This window comes from Hydra vulgaris, chromosome 01, assembly GCF_038396675.1.
Source record: "Hydra vulgaris chromosome 01, alternate assembly HydraT2T_AEP".
NCBI classification, from domain to species: domain Eukaryota; kingdom Metazoa; phylum Cnidaria; class Hydrozoa; order Anthoathecata; family Hydridae; genus Hydra; species Hydra vulgaris.
In genome coordinates this window covers 71239455-71265345 of record NC_088920.1, presented here as the reverse complement: position 1 = coordinate 71265345, position 25891 = coordinate 71239455, and the positions used below count along the sequence as shown (strand labels likewise).

Sequence of the window (25891 nt, the reverse complement as noted above, 5' to 3'; positions counted from 1 at the left end):
TTAGAAAATTTAAAAAAATAAGTTAAAATTTTGAGCCAACACTGACACTTTAATTGTTGCTAAACGTTAAATTTTGTTATTAGGATTGCAGTTCTTTTATCTGTTTTTTGTTCTTTATTCAATAATTATTTGATTTAAGTTAGATATGATTATAATTTGATATTTTATTACGAGATATATGTCTTTATATATAAATATATATGAACCTTTTTAGATATTTTCATGTTATTTTTAAATTTTTTGTTCACACAATTCAAGTTATATATGTTTATAGTTTGCATATGTGTTTATATTATGTTCAAAATTAAAAAGTTTTTGATAAATATATGTATGTGGTAATATGTGTTATATAATTGTTTTATAAATGAATTTTTAAAATAGTATAAAATGTATCTATTGTGTATATAAATATTATAAGAAGTGTTTATATATGTGTTACAAATTTAAATAAATATATTGTGTTTTATAGTTAGTATTTATGTTTATATTATGTTGTTTCCATGACATAGAAACAACATAATATAAACATATATACTAACTATAAAACACAATATATTTATTTAAATTTATATAACATATATAAACACTTCTTATAATATTTATGGACCATGTTTTCAAAGTGTGTGACTTGGCTAACGTGTTGAGCAAGATTTTGCATAAAGTTGTTATTTATGTTACTAATGTTGTTACATTTGGCTTACCTTTATGTTGGTGTCTATTGTTAAAAATTATAAGTGGTTTTATTATTGAAAGTCACTGCTTTTAATCATTCACTAAAAGCCACTCAAGAAAAGTCATTTTGCCACATATACATTTTGTTTATATCTTAATTTGAATTTTTAGAACCATGACGTACCAACATGAATTGTTTTCTAAAAGCTAACATGAAATAACAATACTTAACAACTACTACTCTCTTATCATGACATCTTATCACTATCTGTTATATTGATTTGTGATTCATATATGTTTTTCTTTGTATTTACTTATCCATTACATTTTTTTATTTCAGATTTATCATATGATGGATTTATGCAATATAAAAGAACGAATATATGTAAATTTTTATGAATTTTTTAAAAACATCTGCTAATAATTAGTCCAGTCAACGTTCAAACTTCAATTTTGCATATGTCATCTTTAAGTAGTTTCTAGGCTTTTCTAAATGTGTTTCTTATTCACATGGTTTTACAAGCAAGGTATGCAAGCAAATTTGAGCTGAAAGTTTTTTTTTAGCCTTTAAGGAGAATTGGCGTTACACTTTTTTAAATTTAATTTGTTTAAATATAGTAGTTTTAACAAATAAATGTTTGTTTGTTCTTTGTTTTTTTACTTATTTGTTTTCAGATTCTTAAGAACTTGCCAACTTATCTAAGTAAGTTTTTTTTTTCTTTTTAGTGCAATTGGAAAGAGCTGAAAGTTATTTTTTAAAGCAATTGAAAAGAACTGAAGTGTTTTTCAGTTACTTCACACGGTATAACTGATACTGATTTGAGTAAGTTTACTATTTTGTTTTGTTTTATATTGGATTTATTTGATATTTGATATATGTTATATTTGATATATATTTTATGTATTTAACATGGAAAACTGACTGTAATTTGTTGACACAAAAGTTTATAAACATAAATCTGCCTATATTTCAGTATATTTTATATTTCTCTGTATCTTTATAAATATTCTTTCTTAGAAAAAATAACAGACTAGAAAAAATAAATAAATTTCTTTGAAAGTAGTTGAAAAAAATGATGATGTATTTCCATATTTCATTGTGTAAAGTGTAATACCACTTTTTAAAGGTATGTGAATAGATATATAGGGGAACATGGGGCAAGATGACGACTGTTTCGAAAAACGCCTGTATCTTAGTCTGTCCAAAAAATAAAATTTACCTTTAGCTGGTGATGTAGCGATGTAATAAATCAAGTCAAACGAGGATAATAAGTTTTTTTCTCAATGTCAGAAAAACTTTTTTAATACTTAGCTTTCGTCACAAAAATAATATTTAAAAAGAAACCATTGATAAATCTAGTAAAATTAATCTACTTCCCTTTCAGCTAAAGTCAACTGTCATATTTAGTTTTGCTTAAGAGATAACTGTAGGTTGTCATCTTGCCCCATTCGTCATTTTACCCCATGTTCCCCTATATATATATATATATATATATATATATATATATATATATATATATATATATATATATATATATATATATATATATATATATATATATATATATATATATATATATTTAAATAATTAATTTAGAGTAAAATATACTGATTGGCATTGCTTCATTTTTTTATACAAGATTGTGCATTTATTATTTTTATGCATTAAGGTAAAAATAATTTTGTGCATTGTAGTAAAGATTCTTTTTTAATTAAAAATAATTGATGTAAATAAATGTTGTTTCATATTTTTGATAAACGACTAATGTATGTAAACATATAAAAAGATATGGATTTCAATAAATCTTAAGTTTAAATAAAGTCTTTGATTAGAAAAGATCATAATTTGTAAGATTCTTTTACGTTCATTTATTCAGTTGCAACAATAGTAAGATTACTGGTAATATGTTTAATGATAATAGTTAAATTGAAATAGATAGTATTAGGCTCAACAAAGTTATTAATGTAAATGCTTATAGGCAACTTGAAAATAGTAGTCAAATGAAAAAAATAGATCATTTCCAAGAAATATTTTACGATTTGCTTGCTATTTTACGGTATAATTGTTTAAATTGTTTAACTATAATTGTCCCTCGATTGTTCAAATATTGTAATAAATAAAATCTTTTCAGTCCAATTATTTAAGTTAATAAAATATTTTATTAAGTTGTGGTGTTATTTGCCAGTGTTACTACATTGTGTTGTCTAGCCTTTTTATAATCTTTTTTAATTATTCTGTAGTCACGGAATATATATTTTCTGTTATTATTATCCTAATTCTACTAACAATACAATGCAAATAGTACTTTTGTAATTAAAAATTGTAATTTTTTTTTTAATTTTATTTTTTAGGTATTTTCAGGCTTTCCGTTTCTGGTACCTGTGTTGTGACAGATTTTAAAAAGAACTCAACTGCCCAGCTAACACATGCTTAATTGGCCCAACGTTGGGTTAACGTTGGATTGGATGACTAACGTTGGCCCAACGTAGTGCCAACGCAATGTAGATTCAATGTAGACGCAATGTAACTCGACGTAGATTTTCATCACATTGGCTCTACGTTGGGCCAACTTACTTTGAAAAACCTACGCTTGCGGCTTATCGAGCTATTCACGCAAAGCATTTATATATAGCATTACAATCTCCATTTTAAAATAGTTTGCTTTTTATAATGGCATCGTTGTAAATTAATAGAAAAAGTAAAGTAATTTTTGAGTGTTCTGCAAAGATATTAGAGCGTTGCGTGCAAGAAATTGTGCAGCTACACTTACAAAGGATTCAATACAATATCTATAATATTATTAGTTTCGTCATAAATCTTAAACCAAGATTTCTGTTGTTTTTATCAAAAAATTTATTGTTAATTTTAGATAATATTATGATCTATTTAGACTAAGTTTTAGTATATTATATTTATATATATATATATATATATATATATATATATATATATATATATATATATACATATATATTATATATATGTATATATGTATATATATATAAATATATACCTATATATTATATAGGTATATATATAATATATATATTTTATAGAATACATTTATAATTGTTGTAATAAATAAATAAATATATATATATATATATATATATATATATATATATATATATATATATATATATATATATATATATATATATATATATATATATATATATATATATACACACATAGGTATATATGTATATTATAGTATATATTATTATGTAGGTATATTATATACTATAATATATATGTATATATATATATATTTAATATATATATATATATATTTATATATATATATATATTTATATAGTATATATTACTGTTACCCGCAGTATCAGGAATTTGCTAAATGCTAATATTTATATTTATTATTTGCTATTTATATTTGTTATATAATATTATTTGCCAAATAATATTATATATATATATATAGCAAATAATATTATAACTATTAGCATTTAGCTAATTCCTGATACTGCGGGTAAAAGTAATATATACTATATAGCTCTAGTTTATGTATTGAGCACTCTTTAAAATATACATAATTATACATGATAATATAAAGATACTATCTTTAATATTTACATATATAGGCTTGCGTATATATATATGTATATATATATATATATATATATATATGTATATATATATATATATATATATATATATATATATATATATATATATATATATATATATATATATATATGTATATATATATATATATATATATGTATATATATTGTATATATATATATATATATATATATATATATATATATATATATATATATATATATATATATATATATATTAGGGGTATTCAAAAAAAGTGAATTTTCAAATCTAAAAAACCATACCCCCTAAATTTGGGGCAAATGTATAAAAAATGAGCCTCGCAAAGTTTGAGCGCTGTCCGATCACTTTTTTCCCCCCCTCAAGTTAAAAATTTAGGGGAAAATTGACCGAAAAGTGTTAATTTTCGGGCTCCTTGAGGGAGGGGTAATTTTTTTTTTTTTCAAATTTTTTTTTTTCTGCTATATGTATATAGGCCTATATTTTTGTTTAAAAATATATGGTTTTCTTCCTACTTCTCAAAAACCTATGTTTGGTGGTATTGAAAATCTGAATTTTTGTAGTTAAAGTTAGATTTATATATATATATATATATATATATATATATATATATATATATATTTATATATATATATATGTATATATATATATATATATATACATATATATATATATTTATTTATAAGCCTTGTGTGTATTAACATATACACACAAGGCCTCTCTAACTATTCCCAAGACATACCAGAGGGAGCAACCAACTTCATTTTGCCAGAAAGAATGAACAGTTGTTGGTTGTGACCTCAGCAATGTTGTTTATCTATATTGAAAAAAACACTATTTATCTATATTGAAAAATCAAAATGAGCAAGAATAAATAAAATTATAAATTTATATTCAAGTTTTATAACAGAAAAAAAATTTAAAAATCTAATAATAATCAAGTTTAACTCTTTATCTTTTTTCGCATCACACCAAGTCCATCATTAAACTTAATCTTTGAAATTGTACCGGATTTTTGTTCTTGTGATCTGAATACAGATCGAACTTTGTCCACAGTTAGCAATCTGTTGTGCTTTTCAGTTTCATCAGAATATCTATGAATATACTGCCCCATCATACCTATTGACCGTTCTGAATGGTCATTTACAAAAATCAAAGTTTCCGCATATTTTTGAAAACTTTTGAAGCATGACTGAGTATGCCAATAGTTTGGTGGAAGTGAGAGCCAGTCTTGAACTCGTTGCTTATCAAACCCAATCATGTCAAAAATCAGGTAAGAAAAAACATCAACCAAGGCAGACAAGGATGGTGGTTTTTTCCCAATTTTTGTATTCATTTTATAAATTTCCTTGATATCTTGCTTTACTTTATTCTCAGGCTTATAATAGTCAGAGCTAGGCAAATGACAGAATTGCTGATGCAATTTTTGCCTTCTCCTCTGATGCTAACTCATCATCTAGCAAAGCTAAAGGTATCATTGTTGAATCCAAATACCAACAGTGTTTATACTGAGACTCTAATACAGCATCGACAGCTATTGGGTTTGTACATACCTTCTTGTACAGATGCATTTGATGTATGGCAAACAATAAATTCTGTAATAAGCTTAATTTCAATTTTTAGTTTATCATTTTCCTGAACAAACGTAAGTTGATTGGATAAAAGCCGAAGCTTTAGATAATAAATTGCTTTTCCTAAAAATCTTGCATGATGAATAGCACCAGTTTTTCTTACTTTATATGTTATAGGGGATAAGTACGTGACAACTAATTCTGCAAGCTCACTTCTATCATCTCTTATAATACCTGGTTTACTAACGTATGCATTGCAAAATGTTAATGACTTCATAGCTGCCTTTTCTAAAAAACTGCTTTTAACCTTATTCCAATCAAACCGTAACAGTAGAACTGAATTATAGTTAAAATTAGGTTCTTCAAAAATATTTTTAAGCTTTTTGAAAAGAGGATTATCAGGTCCACTAGTTTCTTCATTGGTCACTAATTTCCAAAAGTGAAGCATTCTTAATTCAGTCACATGATGCCTACATGCTATTTGGAGGAGATACTTATCCAGTTCTTGAGATATTCTGGAAACTGATCCTTTATTCGTCCCAGTGTTGGATGATGTTGTATCAAAGCATATTCCTCTAGTTTTTGACATAAGTTGATACTCCTTAATTAAGTTCATTACACCTAAGAACTGATCTTCACCAGTGGATGATGCTAGTGGAGGTACTCCAAGTAGGTAAGTCTGTCCATTGATGTTAACTAAAACAGCCATTCTATCCCTCTTTAACATTTTTCCTTTGTTTAGCTCAAACAAGGTCTTCCCATCAAAATGAATTATACATGGATATGGAGATGCGTCTATGGCTGCTTTAACATCTTCTTTTGAAATTTTTGCCATGTTTTCATTTTCTTTTTTCATTTTTCTATATGCGGTAGATTGACTGCTTTTACCTTCTTTAAGATCAACACCTGATTGATATAGAATTGCATTTGTTACCTTCTGTAAAACATTTGGTGATATATCACAGGCTGTAGCAGTAAGTGAAACATTACCAGCAAAAACATCTTTTGGAATTTTTGCAATTACTGTGTCTGGGTTTTCAGAGACTTCTATATGATACCAATCACCTGGCTCGAAATCAGATTCAATTGAAGAATCATCGCTTAGAATTGTGTCTATAAGTTCAACGTTGGGTACATCATCACTCAAAATCTTAGGCTGTAAACGATTTTTCTTCCTGATGCTTTCTTTTGCCTAATTAACAGAAGAAATGTAGTTTTAGTTTTTAATTTTAAAATTAGTGGAAAAAAGAATTAACAGAGCTTGAGAAAGAGCTAAAGTAATTAATTAAAAGTATTGAATACCTTTTTTCTATATTTAATATCCTCTGAACCAATAACAAACTTTCTTTCATTTTCCTGATCTTCAAGAAATTTTAGATCTTCAATCTTGTCTTTTAGTGATCTTTTTTTATCTTTACTGATTGTGTCTTTGAGATTAGAATTACCAGCCCAAAAAAGTTTTTTTATTTCAATCTCAAACTCGTTTTGTTTAGCCAAATCACCACTATTTCCCCTTTTTGCATTTTTTTTCAAGTTGGAATAGGACTTATGCAATTTAAAAAGTTTTTTAACTAAACTTAAATCAGTTAACACATCAAATCCAGCTTTAATCCAGGGTCTCTTGATTTTAGACAAAATACATTCACAACAACTCTCCGAACATCTAGAAAAATTTTTTTTAGGGGACAAGCAATAATACTTGATATTGATACAGATCGACATTGTTGGTTATATATTAAATGTTGAAGTATATCCAAGCCTGTTGGAAGTTGTATATCTAATTAGAAAAATTTATATTTTATAAATAAAATAAATTTTTTAGCAATTAATGACTCATTATAATTCCAATATTAATAAAAATGTTTATACCTGATATAGCTGGTTTTGCCTCTTTTATAATAAAAAGTTCCTTTTTCATTGACCTAAGTTGTGCTTCACTCATTTTTAATGTTTATTGTATGTACTAATCTGTATTTATTAGAAAAATTCAAAGTTTTAAACTATCAGAATTTACACGAAAATATATGTATATAACATTAGGCATAACAGATAATATATTTTAAAAAATACCAATTTTCATGATTTTCAATATCACCAAACATAGACTTTTGAGAAGTAAGGAAAAAACCATATATTTTTAAACAAAAATATAGGCCTATATATATATAGCAGAAAAAAAAAATTTGAAAAAAAAAAAAAATTGCCCCTCCCTCAAGACGCCCGAAAACGACCACTTTTCGGTCAATTTTCCCCTAAATTATTAGCTTGAGGGGGGGTCAAAAGTGAACGGACAGCGCTCAAACTTTGTGAGGCTCATTTTTTATATATTTGCCCCAAATTTAGGGGGTATGGTTTTTTAGATTTGAAAATTCACTTTTTTTGAATACCCCTAATATATATATCGTCGCTGCAAAACAAGACTCATTCAAAGTTTTTAACGTTTGTTATATTTACTTTTAGTTAGTAATGTGAGTGAACAACAGAATAGCAATTTGCCTATGCGAAGAATGTCACCTGGTTTATTAACATTAATATGTCTCGACGTAAATAACATATTTTTTGCTTTTAAATTTTAAATATTACATATTTTTTAGTAGTCATTATTACACTGTAGAGTATAAAAAAAGCCTCCAAAAAATACTAGATCTAGGCCTATAAAAGTATTAATCCACCGCTGCGCTCCTCAGATGTTGCTGTGGTGTTAACTGACAATATATTTTTGCCATTGCATACCATCTTTATAACATCTTTAGCAGGTTCTACTTGAAAGAGCTTCAGTGTACTTTTAATAAAATATTTTATCTGATCTTATGGGTTTATTTTTAAACTTTTCAGATTATTTATCTTGTTTTGATTGATGGACGAGTTGTTGAAGAAACAGTGAGCAACATTTTCTGTTAATTGATGGCTACAGAAGTGGATCAACAAAGTAAACAGTGAAGGTCGAGGAGGACAAAGCAAGGGATGAAAAACATGAATCTATTGTTTATGGTTAGTGATCAATAAATATTAAACATGATAATAGTTATGTTGTATAGGGCCATTCAGTTATAACATAAAACAATTTACTTATACACATGTAAGTTTTAACTTATACTTAAGTTATAACTGAATGTAACCCTATTTAAGGTTTTAACTTTTAGGAAACCCAAGTTGGCTTTACGAAAAATAGATAAAATTTGGTTTAAATGTAAATAGAATGTAATTGGTTTCATTTGTTGTCTTTTTAATGATTGCCCAACAAATTACTTTTAAACTGTAGTTAATCTATTTTTTAGGGCTACTAAAGTTTTTGAAATGTTTTAACACAAAGTTATTTAATAATATTTAAATGTATTTTTTTTACGACAAGGTGCAAAAGATGTTTCAAAAGCGGAAGTAAACGATTAAATGAAGTCGTGGGTTCGTAAATTGTACGACCGAAAAAAGTCAGATGGTGCGAGGATTGATTATGCATGCCACTCGGAACTTTGGGACAAAGGCAGTGATGCAAATGGCGAAGATAATGTCTAGATTATTGTATAACAGTTTTAATATTATCTGATATACATTTCATTTTATTGAATATGTTTTGTTTTTCACCTTGAAAATAAATTTAGCTTGAATGAAATAACAAACACATTTCAGTTTGCATTTGATTAAAACAATTTAAATAGCTTTAATAATACGTCGATTGCAATTGGAATCTTTTTAATACATTAAAAATAAACAAATTTAAGAAATTTTATGTTAACAATGACCTAACTAACTGCGTGCTAGTTACAAGTAGCGTTTATAATTCACTGAACCTAATAAAATATATATAATAAAATAAATGCTGGCTAAACTGCATTGGGCCAATGTAATCGGGCCAATGTATGCCCGGCGGCCATCAAGGAATCGGCCCAACGCTGGATGCCAACGTTGGGCCAACGTTACAAGAAGCATTGGGCCAATGTTGGCCCAACGCTGGTGTGTTAGCTGGGTGATGTTAATGCGGTCTTCGTCGTTAACTATAAGCAATGACGTTACTGAAAGGGAGTCAAAGTTAAAATATTTATAGATAAATTTGTATTTAATTTTTTAGATAATATATCAAGTTATTAATGTGTTTTTATTGTTATTAATGATTTAATAACTCATAACCCGTATTATGAGTTGCTTACTGCTAGTCATTATCATTATGTTATGAATTCATATTAGTTAATAAAATTGTATTGAATATTCTCTGGTTATCGTGTTTTATACGTGTTTAAATGCGAGTTTGATACTCAGTAGGCGTCGTATTGTATACCTGTCTACGCATCTGATGTCGTATTGTATACTGTCTGTATACGCATCTGATGTCTATTTTTAATGCGCGTTTGACACGATAAAATAGCTAACAAATATTCGTAAATAATGCGTATTCTGGAAAGTTTTAAATGCGCATGTAATACCAGGAAAAAATCGTATTGAATATTCTCTGGTTATCGTGTTTTATACGTGTTTACAAGAGTTTCAAATGCGAGTTTGATACTCAGAAGGCGTCGTATTGTATACTTGTCTTTATACGCATCTATTGCATATTTCTAATGCGTATTCGACACGATAAAATGGCTAACATACATACCACATCGATACGTATTTAAACGAGTTTCTAATGCGCATTTACAACTAAATTTGCCGACTGGGTAAATTTCGCAAAAGTTTAAAAAAAAAGATACCGTCGCGCACAAAAGACTGATATTAAAGTTAAAGGCATATGGAATCACTAGTCTTATTTTAAAATGGATTGAATCAATCCTAACAAATAATCAGCAAGTAATATTTAAAGGTGAAATTTCATCTAGCTGGGTCGACATTTAAAGTGGTGTGACGTAAAGTTCAGTTATTGGTCCGTTCCTTTTTGTTATTTACATTAACGACTTACCTATGACAATGAAAAACTTCACAAAGTTGCAAATGATACTAAGATTTTAGCAAGAGTGGATTCTGATCTGTGCGTGAGAAAAATTCAAAATGACTTAGACAGAACCTTCAAATGGGCTAAAGGTTGGCTATTAAGATTTAACGTAAATAAATGCGTTGCCATGCATTAGAGTTCAAGTAACAAAATAAGTACCCGTTCTATTAATGGTGTTAAACTGCTGAAATCGAAATCAGACAGAGGTTTTTGTATTATTTTCAATACAAATCTTAAACGAGAGGAACAAGTCACCATGGCAATCGGTAAAGCAAATCAGACGCTAGGTCGTGTAAAAAAATAATTTGCGAGATTTTACTGTAAACTTTTACGTTTCATTTATTTTACATTCATTCGTCCTCTTTTAGAGATTGCTATTCCAATTTTTTCTCTGTATCTGAAAGGAGATTGTGATGAAAGATTGCAATGTAGGGCAAAAAAACTGGTACCTTCAATAAGTAGCCTTACATATTAAGATTGTCTTGTTTCTTTAGACTTAACCACTTCAAATATGAAAAAGAGGTGACTTGATTGAATTATATAAATTTGTTCATGGCATTTAAAATACAGAAATAAACAAAAACATTTTTTATTTGTAAATAAAAACTTGAAAGGAAACTGTTTTAAGTATTATAAAGAATTTGCCAGACTTTGATCAAGAAAATATTTCTATTTCAATAGAATTACAAATCTGTGGAACTCGCTTCCAAATGAAGTTGTATCTGCACAATCGGTTGATAATTTTAAAGTAGTTCTTGATTGCTGGTTGAGGAACAAATAAGCATAACAGTTGTCAAAGGGTGCATGAAAACACACTCTCTGGCTTTGCCAGCACAGCAAAATCTACTACTAACTCTGAATCTGTCTTTTTATCTATTTTAAACATTAAACAATGAGGTTTTTGTGAATTACATCCTAATGATTTTTAAAAATTCATGGTATATTTATTATATTATTAAGTTTTTATATATAAATAGTAAATCCAATGAAGAAGTAAAGAAACTAAACTCAGGTAATTTTTCAAATTATTCTAAGTATTGCGCAATAAAGACTTCATAAATGACTTAAATTGTAAAAATATTGGAATAACGTTTATTTTTATATAAAACAGTTGTTTTATATAAAAATAAACGTTATTCCAATATTTTTGGAAGTGAAGAAACCTGACTTAGATCTATTTTTATTTCTTTTAACCAATGAGGTTTTTGTGAAAAACATATTATGATTTTATTTCTTGTAGTATTAAAATTTAATTATGATTAAATATACCATTAAAAACTGATGTCCTTACTGATATATGATGTCTGATGACTTCCTAACTTAGATGTCTTTTTAGTTGGTTTTTGATGTTATAGTTAAAATGAAATGATTAAAAACAATATCTTTTAACACTGAGAAATTAGAAAAGAATTTTTATTATTATTTCTTAGCACTAAAAAATATTATTTTTAATGCTAAGAAGTCAGATAAAGTATTGTTAAAGTATGTTTGATAAAGTATCTTGATTTTAAGTGACCGCATACATGCCACATATGGCATATATTTTTCTATACCTTTTCTTTTTTCATTTTCCTCTTTATTTTGAATCTTTAAAACCATGCGTTTAAATAACTCCACCTCCATTTCTTCATAATATTGTGTGCTATGTGATGAAGATTTTGACCAGTCATTAGTTTGTTATATACATCATTTTTTAGAGAAGAAAACTGTTGTCCAGTTTTTCGAAATTTCTGACAGTTCAAAAACAAAATGTGATATTATGAGCTTTATGCTTGCATCAAAAAAGACATGTTCACAAATTATTCCAAGTTAAAGTTAGGAACCTTTGCTGAAAATGTCTGGGAAAATAACTTGTTTTGTTGTGGGCAGGTTGAACTGTCGCTCATAGTGGTGGTCAATAACACTAACTATAGAGTTTAGAAACTAGCTATAAATAGTACTTCAGGCAAAAGCCAATAATTTAAAATAGTATCAGAAAGTCAATTATTTAAAAACTGAACATTTTGATTACCTTCGAATAAATCTGCTTTTAACGATAGGACTGTTTTCTTTGACCTTATAGATATGAGACTGTTACTAAAGTTCTTAACCTAGTGCAACATAAAACTTTAAAACTTATTTATTTAATACTTGCTATTTATGTAGTTATTTTATTTCACTAAACTTTAGCAAGGCGTCCTTCATATAGTACATAAGGCGTCGTTCATATTTTACATAAGGCGTCGTTCATATAGTACATAAGGCGTTGTTCATATAGTACATACTCCAAAATTGCCGGATTATTATATAGAGTTATTATTACATTAGATTATTTTATTACTACTAGTTTTATTATAAACGAATATGTTAATAAATTTGATTATTTGAAAACATAACTAAAATATGAATATTTTGATATTATTTTTTAACATGTTGAACAACATATAACTGATGGCAATCATTTAATTAAGGAAATTGAAAATTTTTAAAAAAAGTTGTAATTAGTTTTAAAGTCTTTTCATGTTCCAAATTAAGTTGAATGTAGTAAATTACTTACATGTAATAAATCTTTTTTCTTTTATGTTTAAAAAAAAGAGGCAAATATAATTCAAAAACGACCGAAATAAAGGAATAAATAGTGAGAGTGGATAAAATGAAGAATGAATAATCCGAATCATAATCATTTTAAAAACGATAAATATCTAACAAAAACTGTTGTTTAATATTTTTGATGCACTAAATAAAAAATATTTATATTTAAATTAATAGTGTTTTTTGCATTTCATATTTGTATGATTAAAATTTAGAAATTTTTCATTAGTTTTTATGGTAGGTTGAATGTCTCCAAGCTATCTTAACGCTTCTAACGTATTTCAAAGAGTAGACGCAATAACTGTGTCTACTCTATTGTTCATTGCAATTTGCAATTAAGTTCTGATGCAAAATGATTTTAAACATTTTTGCATCTTAAAACTAAATTTTTTTTTTCAGATTCTTTAAAAAGTCCTTGGCCTGATCAATACTATGCAGACTGCATAGCATTGACAGAATAATGCAGTAAGTACCTTAATTTTTTGATTTTATATGAACATAACCGTTTTCCAAAACGGGTTAAAAAAGAAATACCACTTTAAGGTGAATTTGAACATTATATAATGTTTTTATTTCTTAGGTTTGCCTAGAATCTAGTTTTGATATGGAACTTTTGTCTTTTTTTATGTGTGTGTTATTAAGAAATACTGGGGGGGAAAATTTAAACATTAAGAAATAAATGTTTTTCAATAAATACGTATTAAATTCGTCTGAAAACAAGACTTTAGGACGTCTCAAAGATTTTATTTAAATAACGTCCTAAAAAGACGTCGTTTGGCATTGCCATATAGCATAATGTCTGAACGTGTTTTGATTACGTCAAATAAAAGATGTCTTAATAACTTAATAAACTTATTTAAAAACGCCAAGACTTGGTTTTACGACGTTAATTTGACGTCTATAATAATTTATTTTATACAATAAAATATAACTAAATTTAGTTATTTATTAATTTTAAAGCAGCAGTGGTGCAGTAGTTAAAGTGTAAACCCATAACAAAAAGATTCGAGGTTCAATGTCGATTCAGCTCAATAATCGACATAGGTCAGGAAAGAGGCGCAAACTTCTTAATTAAATGCTACTCTGCGCTGCACTGTGATAACAACCTAACTGTCTTATCCCAGTTTCTGGTTGGAGCACCTTTAAAAATATACGCCCGTTTTAATTAGAAAGCAATTTTTATTATTTATGGTCTAGTAAGTAAGGCTTGTTTAATACATTTAGAAATAAATATTATAAAAAAAAAATGTGTATGCTATATGTTGCTTATATGTTTTTTCTGTATTTTTATTTTATCTTTATTTAAATATCGTTCTAGTTTCTTTAGTTTTTAATCGCTGTTATTTTCGATTTTAATTATTCATTAACAATCTATCAAATATTAACTCGAGTTGCTATGCGCTGCAATACACTGCACTATATTGAGTACGCCATAAGTATTTTGATGTTGTATATGATTTCTTAATTTGCGTATGTGTAAGAATCTAATTTAAAATATAAACATACTTACACATTGGTCAAATAATAAACAGTTTTTCGAATAAACTAGAAAATCTACTTCTTTTTTTTTCTTGCACTCTTTTACTATAAATATAAGTCATAGAATAAACATGATTAAAATATAAAAATCAAAATAAATATATTAATATGTTGCACAAATATAAATAAAAGATCATGGTATTTTTTTTTTTACTACTATTAGATTGGCTAGCAACTTTTTTTTGGGTAATATAAAACTAATTTTTGATTACTGTAACAGAGTTATAATTTTCCTGTACTTTACTATGTTTTTTATAACATGGATAACGGATAGTTGTCACCTCTGCTTGAGCTATTTGCGACACCATGCACAGCAGTAGTTATCTATACATTGCTCTTTATTCGTAAAAAAACCGGAAGTATGAAACAAACAACCACAATCATTATTGCAATCAATCCAGTCAATTAATGAAACATTTATCGGTGGTTCGTCAGCTCCACATAAAAAAGCAAATGTTGTCATTTATGTTTTTTTTTTGTTTTAAAGTCCTTTTTTCCAGATATATTTTTAGATTTTTTTATTTGATTTGCCTTTTCTAAAGTTTGGTCATATCTGCTTTTGATTTTAAAAGGCCTTGCACGTGTTAAAGCTGGTTGTCCAAGGAGCTTAGGAATTTTTTGAAAAACCATTTGACTCAAAGATGTTATTTGTTAGCATTATTGTAGCTACTCTCACATGCCTGCTCGTCTGCTTTTGACGTTGGTTGATTATGGCCTGCAAGAGGTGGTGAAATAATTTCGTTAGGTGGTGCTAATCGTTGTATAAGTTTTTCTTCTGATATAATTGGCTATTTTTGTAAACCTTCAACAGGTAGTTGTAATTTTGCAACACTATCTAGTGATGTTTGCGCTGGTAGTGCAACAATGAGTGTAGGTTGCGTTTGTGGTAGCAGTTCATGCATAAGAGTTTGCAGACCAACATATAAAGCTGTAACATTTTGACACATTAGCAATGTTTTAATTTTTTCAACGGCAGCAATATTTCCAGTAAAAGCTGCACTAGGTTGGCCAGCAATAAGAGAGGCCAAATCCTTAAGAACAACCATTGCGCTGTTGAATCTTTCCACTTGAGTTGTTTTAGGCATTGCAAATATTGCTTGTGTCACTATACTAGAGACAGAAGACACAACCGTACAGTAGAAGACTCGGCAAAAACTCTCTTTTCCACCTATAAAAATATGCGCAGAAATGGGATGCTTAATTAATATTAGGATATAAAATTATAGCTTACAATATTTTTTTTTATACGTCTTTATATAACCTACAAATTTTAAAGAAATCAAATTAAAAATAATAGTAAAAAATAAAAACTGTTACAAGTTATGCATACCTGGATAAAACTAAAAGTGGTTCATGTAAAGGTTCGTTGTTAAATTTCTATAAAGCAAAGAGATGTCGACACGGAACTCCCACTTGTTTTGGCATGCCACAGGAACATTTTCAACCTTCTATAGTGTAAAATGTTTGTGAATTTTTATTATTTAACGACCACTTATTGCTGATTTTAACAACATTATTATTTTTAGAATGTAGAAGTTCTATTTCTTTAGAAATTATTCCTGTGGTGTGGTCTGTACAGAGTTTGTAGTATTCGGAAACGTTTGGTTGAATGGTTATAGGTGTTTTCATAATCATTTCAAATTGGCGATGACGAGTTTCAATCGAACGAACTTCCAATATGATCAATAAAATTTTATGAAATCGTGCAATGATAAGTGAGCATATCCTAAAACACGTTTCAGCGTGCTATGAAACCATTCAGTTTTGTTATTTTTTTTGTTTCCAAGATGCATTGTGTTGATTCACCAAATGATATATTTTTTTTTTTAATAGGAACCCAATTTTGCAAAATATAGTCGTGGAAGTTATTTGATATTTGTTTAATTTTATCAATTTCGTTATAAAAATCATTAGTTGTTTTTGAATTGAATAAAGTTTCCTAGTGATCCATACAAACTTCTTTATTGTGTACTTTATTTAAACCGCAAATAAATTTATCAGCAGTCTTTAAGATATGAAAGTAACAAATATTATCATGAATATTTGGAAAAATTGTCTTAATAGCGTTAATTTCGGCTAAATCTTAATCGACGATAAAACATTGAAACCCAGTTATATTGTTGAGTTCAGAAAATATTTGAAGAAATTTTTTTAAACGAGATTGGTCTTCTTTAGCAAGAATATCAAATCCAACTGGTTGCCCCAATCCATTGTTATTCTCCACTAATAAAGTGTAAAGAGATTTACGCATTTTATTTGTTTTATAAATTGCGTCCATTTGACTCACTTCTTTAAACTTTGAAAATAACATTTGCTGGTGTACAGTTTGAAAAAGGAACACTTCGAAAACGTTATCTTTTCCTGAAATTATTCGACTAATTAATCTGGGTTGTGAGAGTGCACTTTGAAAAGCTTCATTAATAGAGCCAACACCTTTTAAAAGTTTTTACTTTCTATTATACAAATCTTTTACACATACATGAGAGCCTTTTTTGTATAATACATTAGAAACAAGTGTCGGATTGCTATGCATTAGAAGCATGTTGTTAATTTCAGCTTGTCGTTCAAGTTTTGGTTTGCGATAATCGTGGTTTAGTTGATATAACTCCGAAGATTCTTCATGATTACTCTGCAATAATCAGCTCTTGTAACAACAAATTTTTAAAAAGCCGATTATACGTTGCTGATATTTTAAACAAACATCCTGATGCAACGACGTGTTTCCTTTTCTTCTTTCCTCGGGTTTTAAAATCACCAAAATGTGTACATTGCCAATTAAGTTGCCAATACTTATTTTCCTCCGGCAACTAACTATCCATTACAACCTGTAAAAGAATGATAATTAAATTTAGGGAAATTTTATTAAAAACTATACTGTTATACTTCATAATGAAAGTGAGCCTAGTTTTGGGCCTGAAGTAACTTAGAAATAATCACAAAAAACTTATCATAAACATCTAAATATATTATAAAGTAACCCTGGCTTAACTTGTGCTATAATGTAATAAACACACTAAAATTGCTAAAAAACGCTTTGGCATACAAATTAAAAGTTTCTCAAACATGAAAAGATCAAAAGTTTTGCTTTTAATATAAATAATTTTTTCTTTTCAAATGGTAAATATCTAAGTGCTTTGGTGCACAAAAGCTTTTCCCATAAAACGCATTGTTGCGTAGTTTAAACTCTAATCTTATTGGAGGTATATGCTCGTTAAATTTAGGTTTATTTTTTGAGTTTTGTGTTTGACTTTAGCGGATGATGTTGGGGATTAGTATGGTCTCCAAAAATGCAGCAATAGCGGGTGCAGTGGGTGCTTGATTGCATTTGATTTTATCCAATAATGTTGGCAACTAGTATGGTCTACAGTGACACTGAAATACCGAGTGCAGTGGGTGTTTTTGCATTATTTGCCTTGCAGAGATGTTAGAAATAAGGAATCTCTGTTAGGCAAGATATCTTGTACTTTAAATCTCAATAAGTACAATGGGTGCAAATAAAGCGTTGAACAAAAGTTGTAAAGTGCTTTGTGTGTCAATTCAAAAAAAGAAGAAAATAATTATTTTAAAACAAGGTAATTTACTTAAAAAAATTTGTTTTAAAACATTTTAATGACATTATGTATTTTTGAAAATACATAATGTCATTAAAATAAAAAAAATTTAGTCAAGCTAAAATAGGAAAAAAAAAAAGATTTTTTTTGGATGGATATATAAAACATTTATCAGATTTTAATTTTGGTGTTCAAAGTTAATAAAAATATTTTTAAATTTTAGATGAAAAAGTCATTATTTATTATCATAGATATATTGGCAAAAAATGCATTTTGACAATTTTTTCGATGATGAGCATAAAGGTATCTATTGTTACTATAACTATCATAACGTTGACTCAATGCAAAAAAGGTTTTAACTGACATTTAGCGAAACCTTGTTTTGCAAAATTTTTTCAGCAAATATCAACAAATTTTTGATACGCATCGATTTATGTAAGACAACTTGACTTTCAAACTGTGTTTTTCCGTTACGTAAAAATGTCAGTTAAGTAACAACCTTTTTGTTTAAAGACCGCAAAATGAGGTAGTAAAGTGCTTGCCTCCTACTCAAAAGATTTCAGGCTTAAGGTGGTAGACCACTATTAAAAATCGAAAAAATCATTCTTTCAATTTTAAAGTTTTTAAGTAATATAATTATCGTAGATTACGAATTTCATATTAGTTTTAAATAAAAATAAAGCTAACCCTATTAAAAATCAGTTTTTAATAATGCGGTTTAGGCATTTTCATAAATTTGTCCGTAGCAACAGATTGTTTATTCCGTTGCTATGTAGCTAAAAAGGAAGTTATCCCACAAAATACCATAAAAATTAATACAAAAAAACTTCATTTGTGGTGACTGCTACTCTAAAACTACTTTTTGTTTATTATTAAATGCTTTTGGTGCAGTGTATTACATGGTTTTCAACGGATTTCTTTATTAAATGTCTAATTACTTTACAACGACCACAACTTTCTTAGGCTAATTTTCTGTCTTCTATACTTTGGTTAAATAATAACTAAAATAATGGGAAATAAAGATAAAAGAAATAAAATAAGGTATAGCAAGAAACGTAGACTCTTCAGAGGAAACCAACATAAATCATCAAACGTTGTAGCTGAAGAAAATCTATCTAATTTAGAAGAATTACAATTCAAATGTAGCTCTGCAAAAAAATGAAGATATTGTCATCCTGTTGCAGTAGTAAATCTTCCGTCAATATTGTAAATAATGACTTTGTTAATAAAAATAATTTTTCTGCTAATGATGATCAGTCCAATGACTGCTATATTTTTATGAACACTAACATTTTAGAAGAAATAATTACTGCCATAAGCTGCTGTCCAAAATGTTCTGCAAATGTTAATTTTAACCATGATGCTAAACTTAAAAAAGGTTCATCACACTGTATTTTTTTTTCATGTGCATCTTGCCAATGGGAGCAAAAGTTTTATCCTAGTAAAACTATAAAACGAGTCTTTAAATGCTTTAGTTTGGAAACGTTGTCTAAAAGATGTTTTTGTTGGAATTGATGTATAATATTTAGGTTGCTGTTCTGCAATCATTAATTTTAATGATCGACTTAATGGTATCAATAGAGTTTTTGAAAAACTTTATTTAAAACCAGGGCATTATTCTTCAAGTTTTTTGGCATCGTCTGATTTGAAAAGAGTTAGAAATATGGAAAAAAAATGTAATGAAAAGGGAAAAAGCAGGCGAAAGCAGTTAAGAAGTATTCGTAAGGGACAAAGATGAGGAAGAAGAGAGTTTCTGTTATGGTGCATGAGAATTTTAGTCTTTTTTATTTATTTACTATAAACTTTTTATTTATTTACTATAAATAAATATTTAATTAAGTTTATAATTTTTATAATCGCAAATCAAAAGAAAAACTTTTTTTTTCTAACTGAAATACTACTTTAATAATAGTATTGTTTATTAATATTATCACTTTTTTTAAACATATTTTATTTTAATTTTGTGTTAGTTTTACTCCACAATACGTTTATAATAAGATAATAATTTTCAATAGGTTTTTTTTTTGTGTTTTTATATTTTATTTGAAGTGTTTAATGTTTTTTTTTTGTTTAAATGTGTTTTTCTCAGTTCTTTAAATTTCACGACTTTGCGGTAATTATCTCTTGATTCTCTTAACTGATTTTCCTAAAATTTTCAGGAGTTGTTCCTTTAGTTATTATGGATGTCCCCTACCACTTTTATTGCATTATGATAACTCGATAAAAAGATATTAAAGTCCAAATATGGTCAAAAATGCCCCATTTTTGTTTTCGAAGTGTTTTTTTCATTTAAAAAAAAACTGTTTAATGTTTTTCTTTTGTTTTGGTACAGGATCTTTTTCATTATATTAAAGGCAAGTCTGAAAAATTTCAAGTTGATACCATACATAGTTTCTGAGATATTCACCGCAACGAAATAACCCTATTTTGGGGTTTTCGGGACCAAATTTCTCAAGCCATTTATTAATCAAAAAAAAAAAAAATGTCATTAAAATGTAAATTTTAATCAACTTATATAAAAATAATTTCTAAAATGTAATTTTTGAAAGATTTTTTTTTATTAGTGGTCTACCACCTTAATCTTAATGTATGCTACTGGAAGTAATGAGCTTCATTTGTTTCTCTATGCAATAATTTCGTTTAACAAAGTTTGGATATGGAAGTTGATGAATGAAAAATGAATGAACTTGGAGGAGTATACTAATGAAGAAACGTTTTTACGTACTTTTTCATTGCTTATATTTTTAGTAATTTTAACATCAGTACTTTTAATGTAAATAATATTATAGTTTAGAGCGGTAATAGCCACTCGGCGCTAATCCATTATGAATCTGTGCCATATGTTTAAGTATATCACTATGAAAAGGCACAATAAAAGAGCTGAAAAAATTATTATACCTAAATATTACCCAATACAATATTTTTTGATTTGTTTCCCTGCTTTGTTTCATATTTTTTATATATTTTAGAGTTCCTTTCTTTAGGTGCTATTAGTAAGGATCAAATTGCACTAATTTTAAGATCGGAACCAAGTTAATCTAGGTTTGGAAAAGAAATAATAATAACTGTTAGATTTGCTTGATGAAAGAAAAATCATGTAACATGATGGTTTATTAGTAGTTTCTGACTACCATACCGCATCATCATCATCTACCTTCTCGTCTTTGTTGTATTTATTTTGATGACATTCTTGTGTAAAAAAAAAGTAAAATAAGCTGAATGGTATTAATTTGGTTATAAATCAACTTTAAATAAAGTATTATTCTGATTCTATTTTTTTTTTCTTTTTTTTTTAAAAAAAAAAGCAAGATTCTTTATTAAAAATTGCGGTAGCGAAAAGAAATCTAAGAATAGAACTTTTTACAACAATGAAAACTTATGAAAAGTTAATATTTATTATAAAAGTATTTATCTAGAAAGTTTTTTTTTTTTTAATACTATTCATGTTTTTTTGATCGACAGCACTTTTTAATACATTATAAAAATTAGCAATATTTAGATGTTTGAATAAAATAATCTTATACGTAAAAATTTCGTATAAACCGTCATTAAATACATCGAATAGCATCCGCCCCCAGACCTAATAGTTACTTCAAAGATGAAAAACAAAGTAACGTCTAGGGCAATTTAATGTTATTTCGCCCACCCCTCAATCTCTTTGATTGCTTATATGTCCGTTAACACACACGCTTCATCATCACAAAGACATTTATTTAGAGCAGCAAGTCAACCTTTATCAGCATCATAACAACCAACCTCAGAGGAACCGTAAATAAAGAATTATCACTTAAGGAAAATTTGTTAATTTTTGCTAAGTTTTTGCTACCTTCAACCTTGCCGAATTCAAACCAGCTAATGCGACTCTACCGAATTAATTAGTTATTGTGCATTTGAGATTATAATTTTATTTTGCTCTCCACATTTAATTCTCTAATTGTAATAATATTTACAATCGTTTGAAATAATAGAATATGCATAAAGTCGTTTTCTGCTCAACCTCCCAAATTAACTTTTTCTCGCCCACAGAATAAATATTTTTTTTTTTTTTTTTTTTTTTTTTTACAACAATCATTATTATATATTTCAAAAACAAATAATATTTACATGTCTCCAGTTTATATAAATGTCCACCACAAATATTTACAATACCTACCTTGTATACACACGACGTCTTAAAAACGTCTAAAAAACGTCTTTTATACGTCTAGACGTCTTAAAGACATTTTTTAGACGTCTTTAAGACGTCGTGTGTTTACTAGGTAAAGAGCGTTAAAAATGCTGTTTTACGCATGCGCGTTTGACATTTTAACTCATGCGAGTTAAAAAAATAAACTTAAAAACTCGTGGTTTATAATATAAAGTGCTGGATATTAACCCATGCATTTAAAAAATATACGCAAGTCCGTCGCACCACAGGGCTACTAGGAACTTGTTTGTCGTTGTCGTTGAAGATATATATTATTTGTTCAAAATATATATTAACATATATTAGTAGTACTATGTAGTTGTAAGGAAACTCGCAGAAGACTAAGAAAAGTGTTTTTTTGTATTTTAAAGGTTCTCGACTTTTCATCGAGAACCTTTAAAATACAAAATAAACTAAAAATTTAAAGAGTAAATCTATAAGACACACATTAATTTTTTGAGGTCTACTGTTCAGTAATATTTTACTAATTTAGTTGCTAATAATTTTTATTTATTTATTTTTTTTAATTTATGTTTTATTTCTTTTTTATTTATTTGCATTTTGTTTTTACATTTTATTATATTAATTGTTCTCTTATATTTAATACATAAAATTGTTCTCTTATATTTAATACATAAAATTGGTTTTGTTAATTATGAGATCTTTTAGTTTTTTCTTCAGGGCAATAAGATTATCCAATTTAGTAAGTTCTATATTTTGAGGTATTGTTTTGTTGTATAAATAGGGGCCACGGTATACAATTGAAAATCTCTAAAATTTTGTTGTTTTTTTATGGGCAACGTAAAGTTTCCGGTTCCTCGTGTGATATATCTGTTGGCGTTGGTTTAAAAAAGTTATTAGTAAAATGAGTTGGGACAAGTCCGAGTTATATTTGAGCATAAATTTTAGAGCATAAATAATATTATATTTGAGTATAAATAAAACATTTTGGTAGATGTTAATTTGATAGATATTTAAAGCATTTAAGTTTTTAAGTAAAGGATCGGCATGAGTGAATTTATCTTTATTATAAATCAATCTTGATGCGTGTTTTTGGTGTGTATATAGAGAACTTAATTTAGATTTATTTGTACTTCCCCAGGCAATATTAGCATATGTTAGATAACTTTGTATATAAGAAAAGTAGAGAATTTTCAGATTCTTCTGGAAAAGTATAGTTTTGACTTTGTAAAGTATGCCGATACTTTTTGATATTTTTGTATTTCATGTTTTTATATGGGCTTTCCAAGAAATCGTTTCGTCAATAATTATCCCAAGAAATTTAATAGTTTCAGTTCTTTCGATGTTTATGTTATCAATTTTTAGTAATTGTAGCATGCTTGGTATTTTGTTTTTTTGCTGGTTGGAATGAAACAAGATATATTTTGTTTTTTCTTGATTTAAAGATAATTTATTTATGTTTTATTTATTATGTTTTATTTATTATTTATTATGTTACCAAATGTTTAGACCCTCAAGGTCATCATTTGCAGATTAAAGAAGATATATTGTGTCATCAGCAAACATTATTGCATCGAGTTTTTTTAGTGATTGTGGAAGATTGTTAATATAAATTAAAAATAAAAGAGGACCAAGAATGGAACCTTGGGGAACTCCACATTTTATTTTAAGTAATTTAGAGTATTTATTATCGTTCGAAATAACACGTTGTTGTCTGTTGCACAGATAACTTTTAAACCAATCTAGGCTAATATTTTTTATTCCGTATTTTTCCATTTTTTTTAGTAAGATATCATGATTAATTGTGTCAAATGCTTTGGATATGTCTATAAAAGTTCCTAATACAAATTGCTTTTTATTAAAAGAATCACTTATGCTATTAACAAAATCTAAAATTGCATGTTCTGTTGAATGTTGTGCTTGAAAGCCGAATTGCTTTTTATTTAAGAATTTGTTTTGAATTAGATATTCAAATAATCTATTGTAGATTATTCTTTCAAGTATTTTAGAAAAGGTAGGAAGTACTGAGATTGGTCTGTAATTGTTTATTAGAAATGTTTCACCGGTTTTAAAAATAGGTACAATTTTAGCTACTTTTAATTTATCTAGTCAGTTCCAGTTATAATTGATGATTTAAATATTTCGAAAATAGGTTTGCGTATCTCCGAAAATAGATTGGCGACGATATTACTGCAAATGTCATCTATACCTTGTTTGTTTTAAGAGAGTTTATTGCATTTTCGAGTTCATCAATTTTTAGTTCTTTAAATATTAATTTGTTGTTGACACTAGTTAGATAAGTTTCAAATGAGTTGTTTGGACAATTGACTTTTGAAGCTAGATTTGGGTCTATGTTGACAAAAAAAACTATTAAATTTTTCTGAAATTGCATTATTATTGTCATACTCTTTATTATCTATGACAATTTGAGCAGGTAATCTATTAATTTTGCAGGTTTTTATCCCAATTATTTCTTTTATGATATCCCAAGTTTTCTTAATATCACCATTTTTGTTTTTTATTTTATTTGAGTAATAGTTTTTCTTTGATTTTTTTTTTAATTTTTTCAAACAAGTTTTTATACTGTTTGTAAACGTTTAGGTTTGCCTCATTTCCATTTTTTAAGTATTTAATATAAAGTTTTTTTTTTGTTTTTTTTTGAGGATTTTTTAATACCTTTGGTGATCCATGGACATTTTAAGTGTTTTTCTTTTATTAATTTTACTTTAATTGGGAAATGCATATTATAGTTTTTTAGGAAATATTTTTTGAAGTTATTATTAGCAGAGTTAGTGTGCCCAAGATTGCATTCTTTCAGCCGACATTGAGTCTATAAATTGTTGAATAGCAAATTTGTTGATTTTTCTTTTATAAGTTTTAATTTTACAAATATTATTAGATTTTATATCTTGTGTCAAGGAGAAGAAAATAGGAAAATGATCAGATATATCTGCCTTTATTATTCCTGCCTTTAGAAAAGTATCAAATATTGAATTAGTTAAAATATTGTCTATTGCAGTGATTGAAGTTGGAGTTACTCGAGTTGGTTTGTTAATAATTGGGAAGATGTAATGTTGAAGCATTTCGTCAAAAAAAAGTTTAGTATTGGCGTGTTTATCATATTTTAAACAATCTATGTTTATGTCTCCAATATAGAATATTTTTTTTTTGCTCATTGTTGTTTTTTATAAAAAAAATTTTTAAAAGATTGGAAAATTTAAATAAATCACCTTCAGGTGGCCGTTAACATGTGGAGACTAGTATGTTTTTTGATTTGTTGCTAGTTATTTCAATTGTAAAAACCTCACTTTCGGCATCTGAGATCGAAAG

General features: G+C 27.2%; 1 protein-coding gene and 2 long non-coding RNA genes across 3 annotated transcripts; 2 read left to right on the top strand and 1 right to left on the bottom strand.

The window, feature by feature from the left end:
* The first annotated feature begins 553 nt into the window (after window positions 1–553).
* On the top strand, window positions 554–2002 carry LOC136075573 (uncharacterized). The gene is made up of 3 exons (XR_010636021.1): window positions 554–1199; window positions 1399–1495; window positions 1691–2002. It is a non-coding gene; the product is annotated as an uncharacterized LOC136075573 (long non-coding RNA).
* A 3650-nt stretch (window positions 2003–5652) lies between these two features.
* LOC136074689 (uncharacterized) lies at window positions 5653–7869 on the bottom strand. The gene is made up of 3 exons (XM_065787029.1): window positions 7132–7869; window positions 5812–7021; window positions 5653–5723 (listed from the first exon to the last, which is right to left on the bottom strand). Exons 1-3 carry the CDS (start codon window positions 7549–7551, stop codon window positions 5653–5655), a joined length of 1701 nt encoding a protein of 566 aa, XP_065643101.1. The 5' UTR covers window positions 7552–7869.
* Window positions 7870–8386: 517 nt separating this feature from the next.
* Window positions 8387–9394, top strand: LOC136075572 (uncharacterized). Its single transcript, XR_010636020.1, has 2 exons — window positions 8387–8820; window positions 9182–9394. It is a non-coding gene; the product is annotated as an uncharacterized LOC136075572 (long non-coding RNA).
* Window positions 9395–25891: the final 16497 nt, after the last annotated feature.

Bases quoted from the DNA above. Each gene is read 5' to 3' on its own strand.
- LOC136074689 (XM_065787029.1), bottom strand. From the start codon at position 7,551: ATGTCGATCTGTATCAATATCAAGTATTATTGCTTGTCCCCTAAAAAA. The intron at 7,022-7,131 runs GTATTCAATACT...TCTGTTAATTAG, and splicing joins ATATTAAATATAGAAAAAAG to GCAAAAGAAAGCATCAGGAA. The intron at 5,724-5,811 runs GTATGTACAAAC...TGATACCTTTAG, and splicing joins AAATGCATCTGTACAAGAAG to CTTTGCTAGATGATGAGTTA.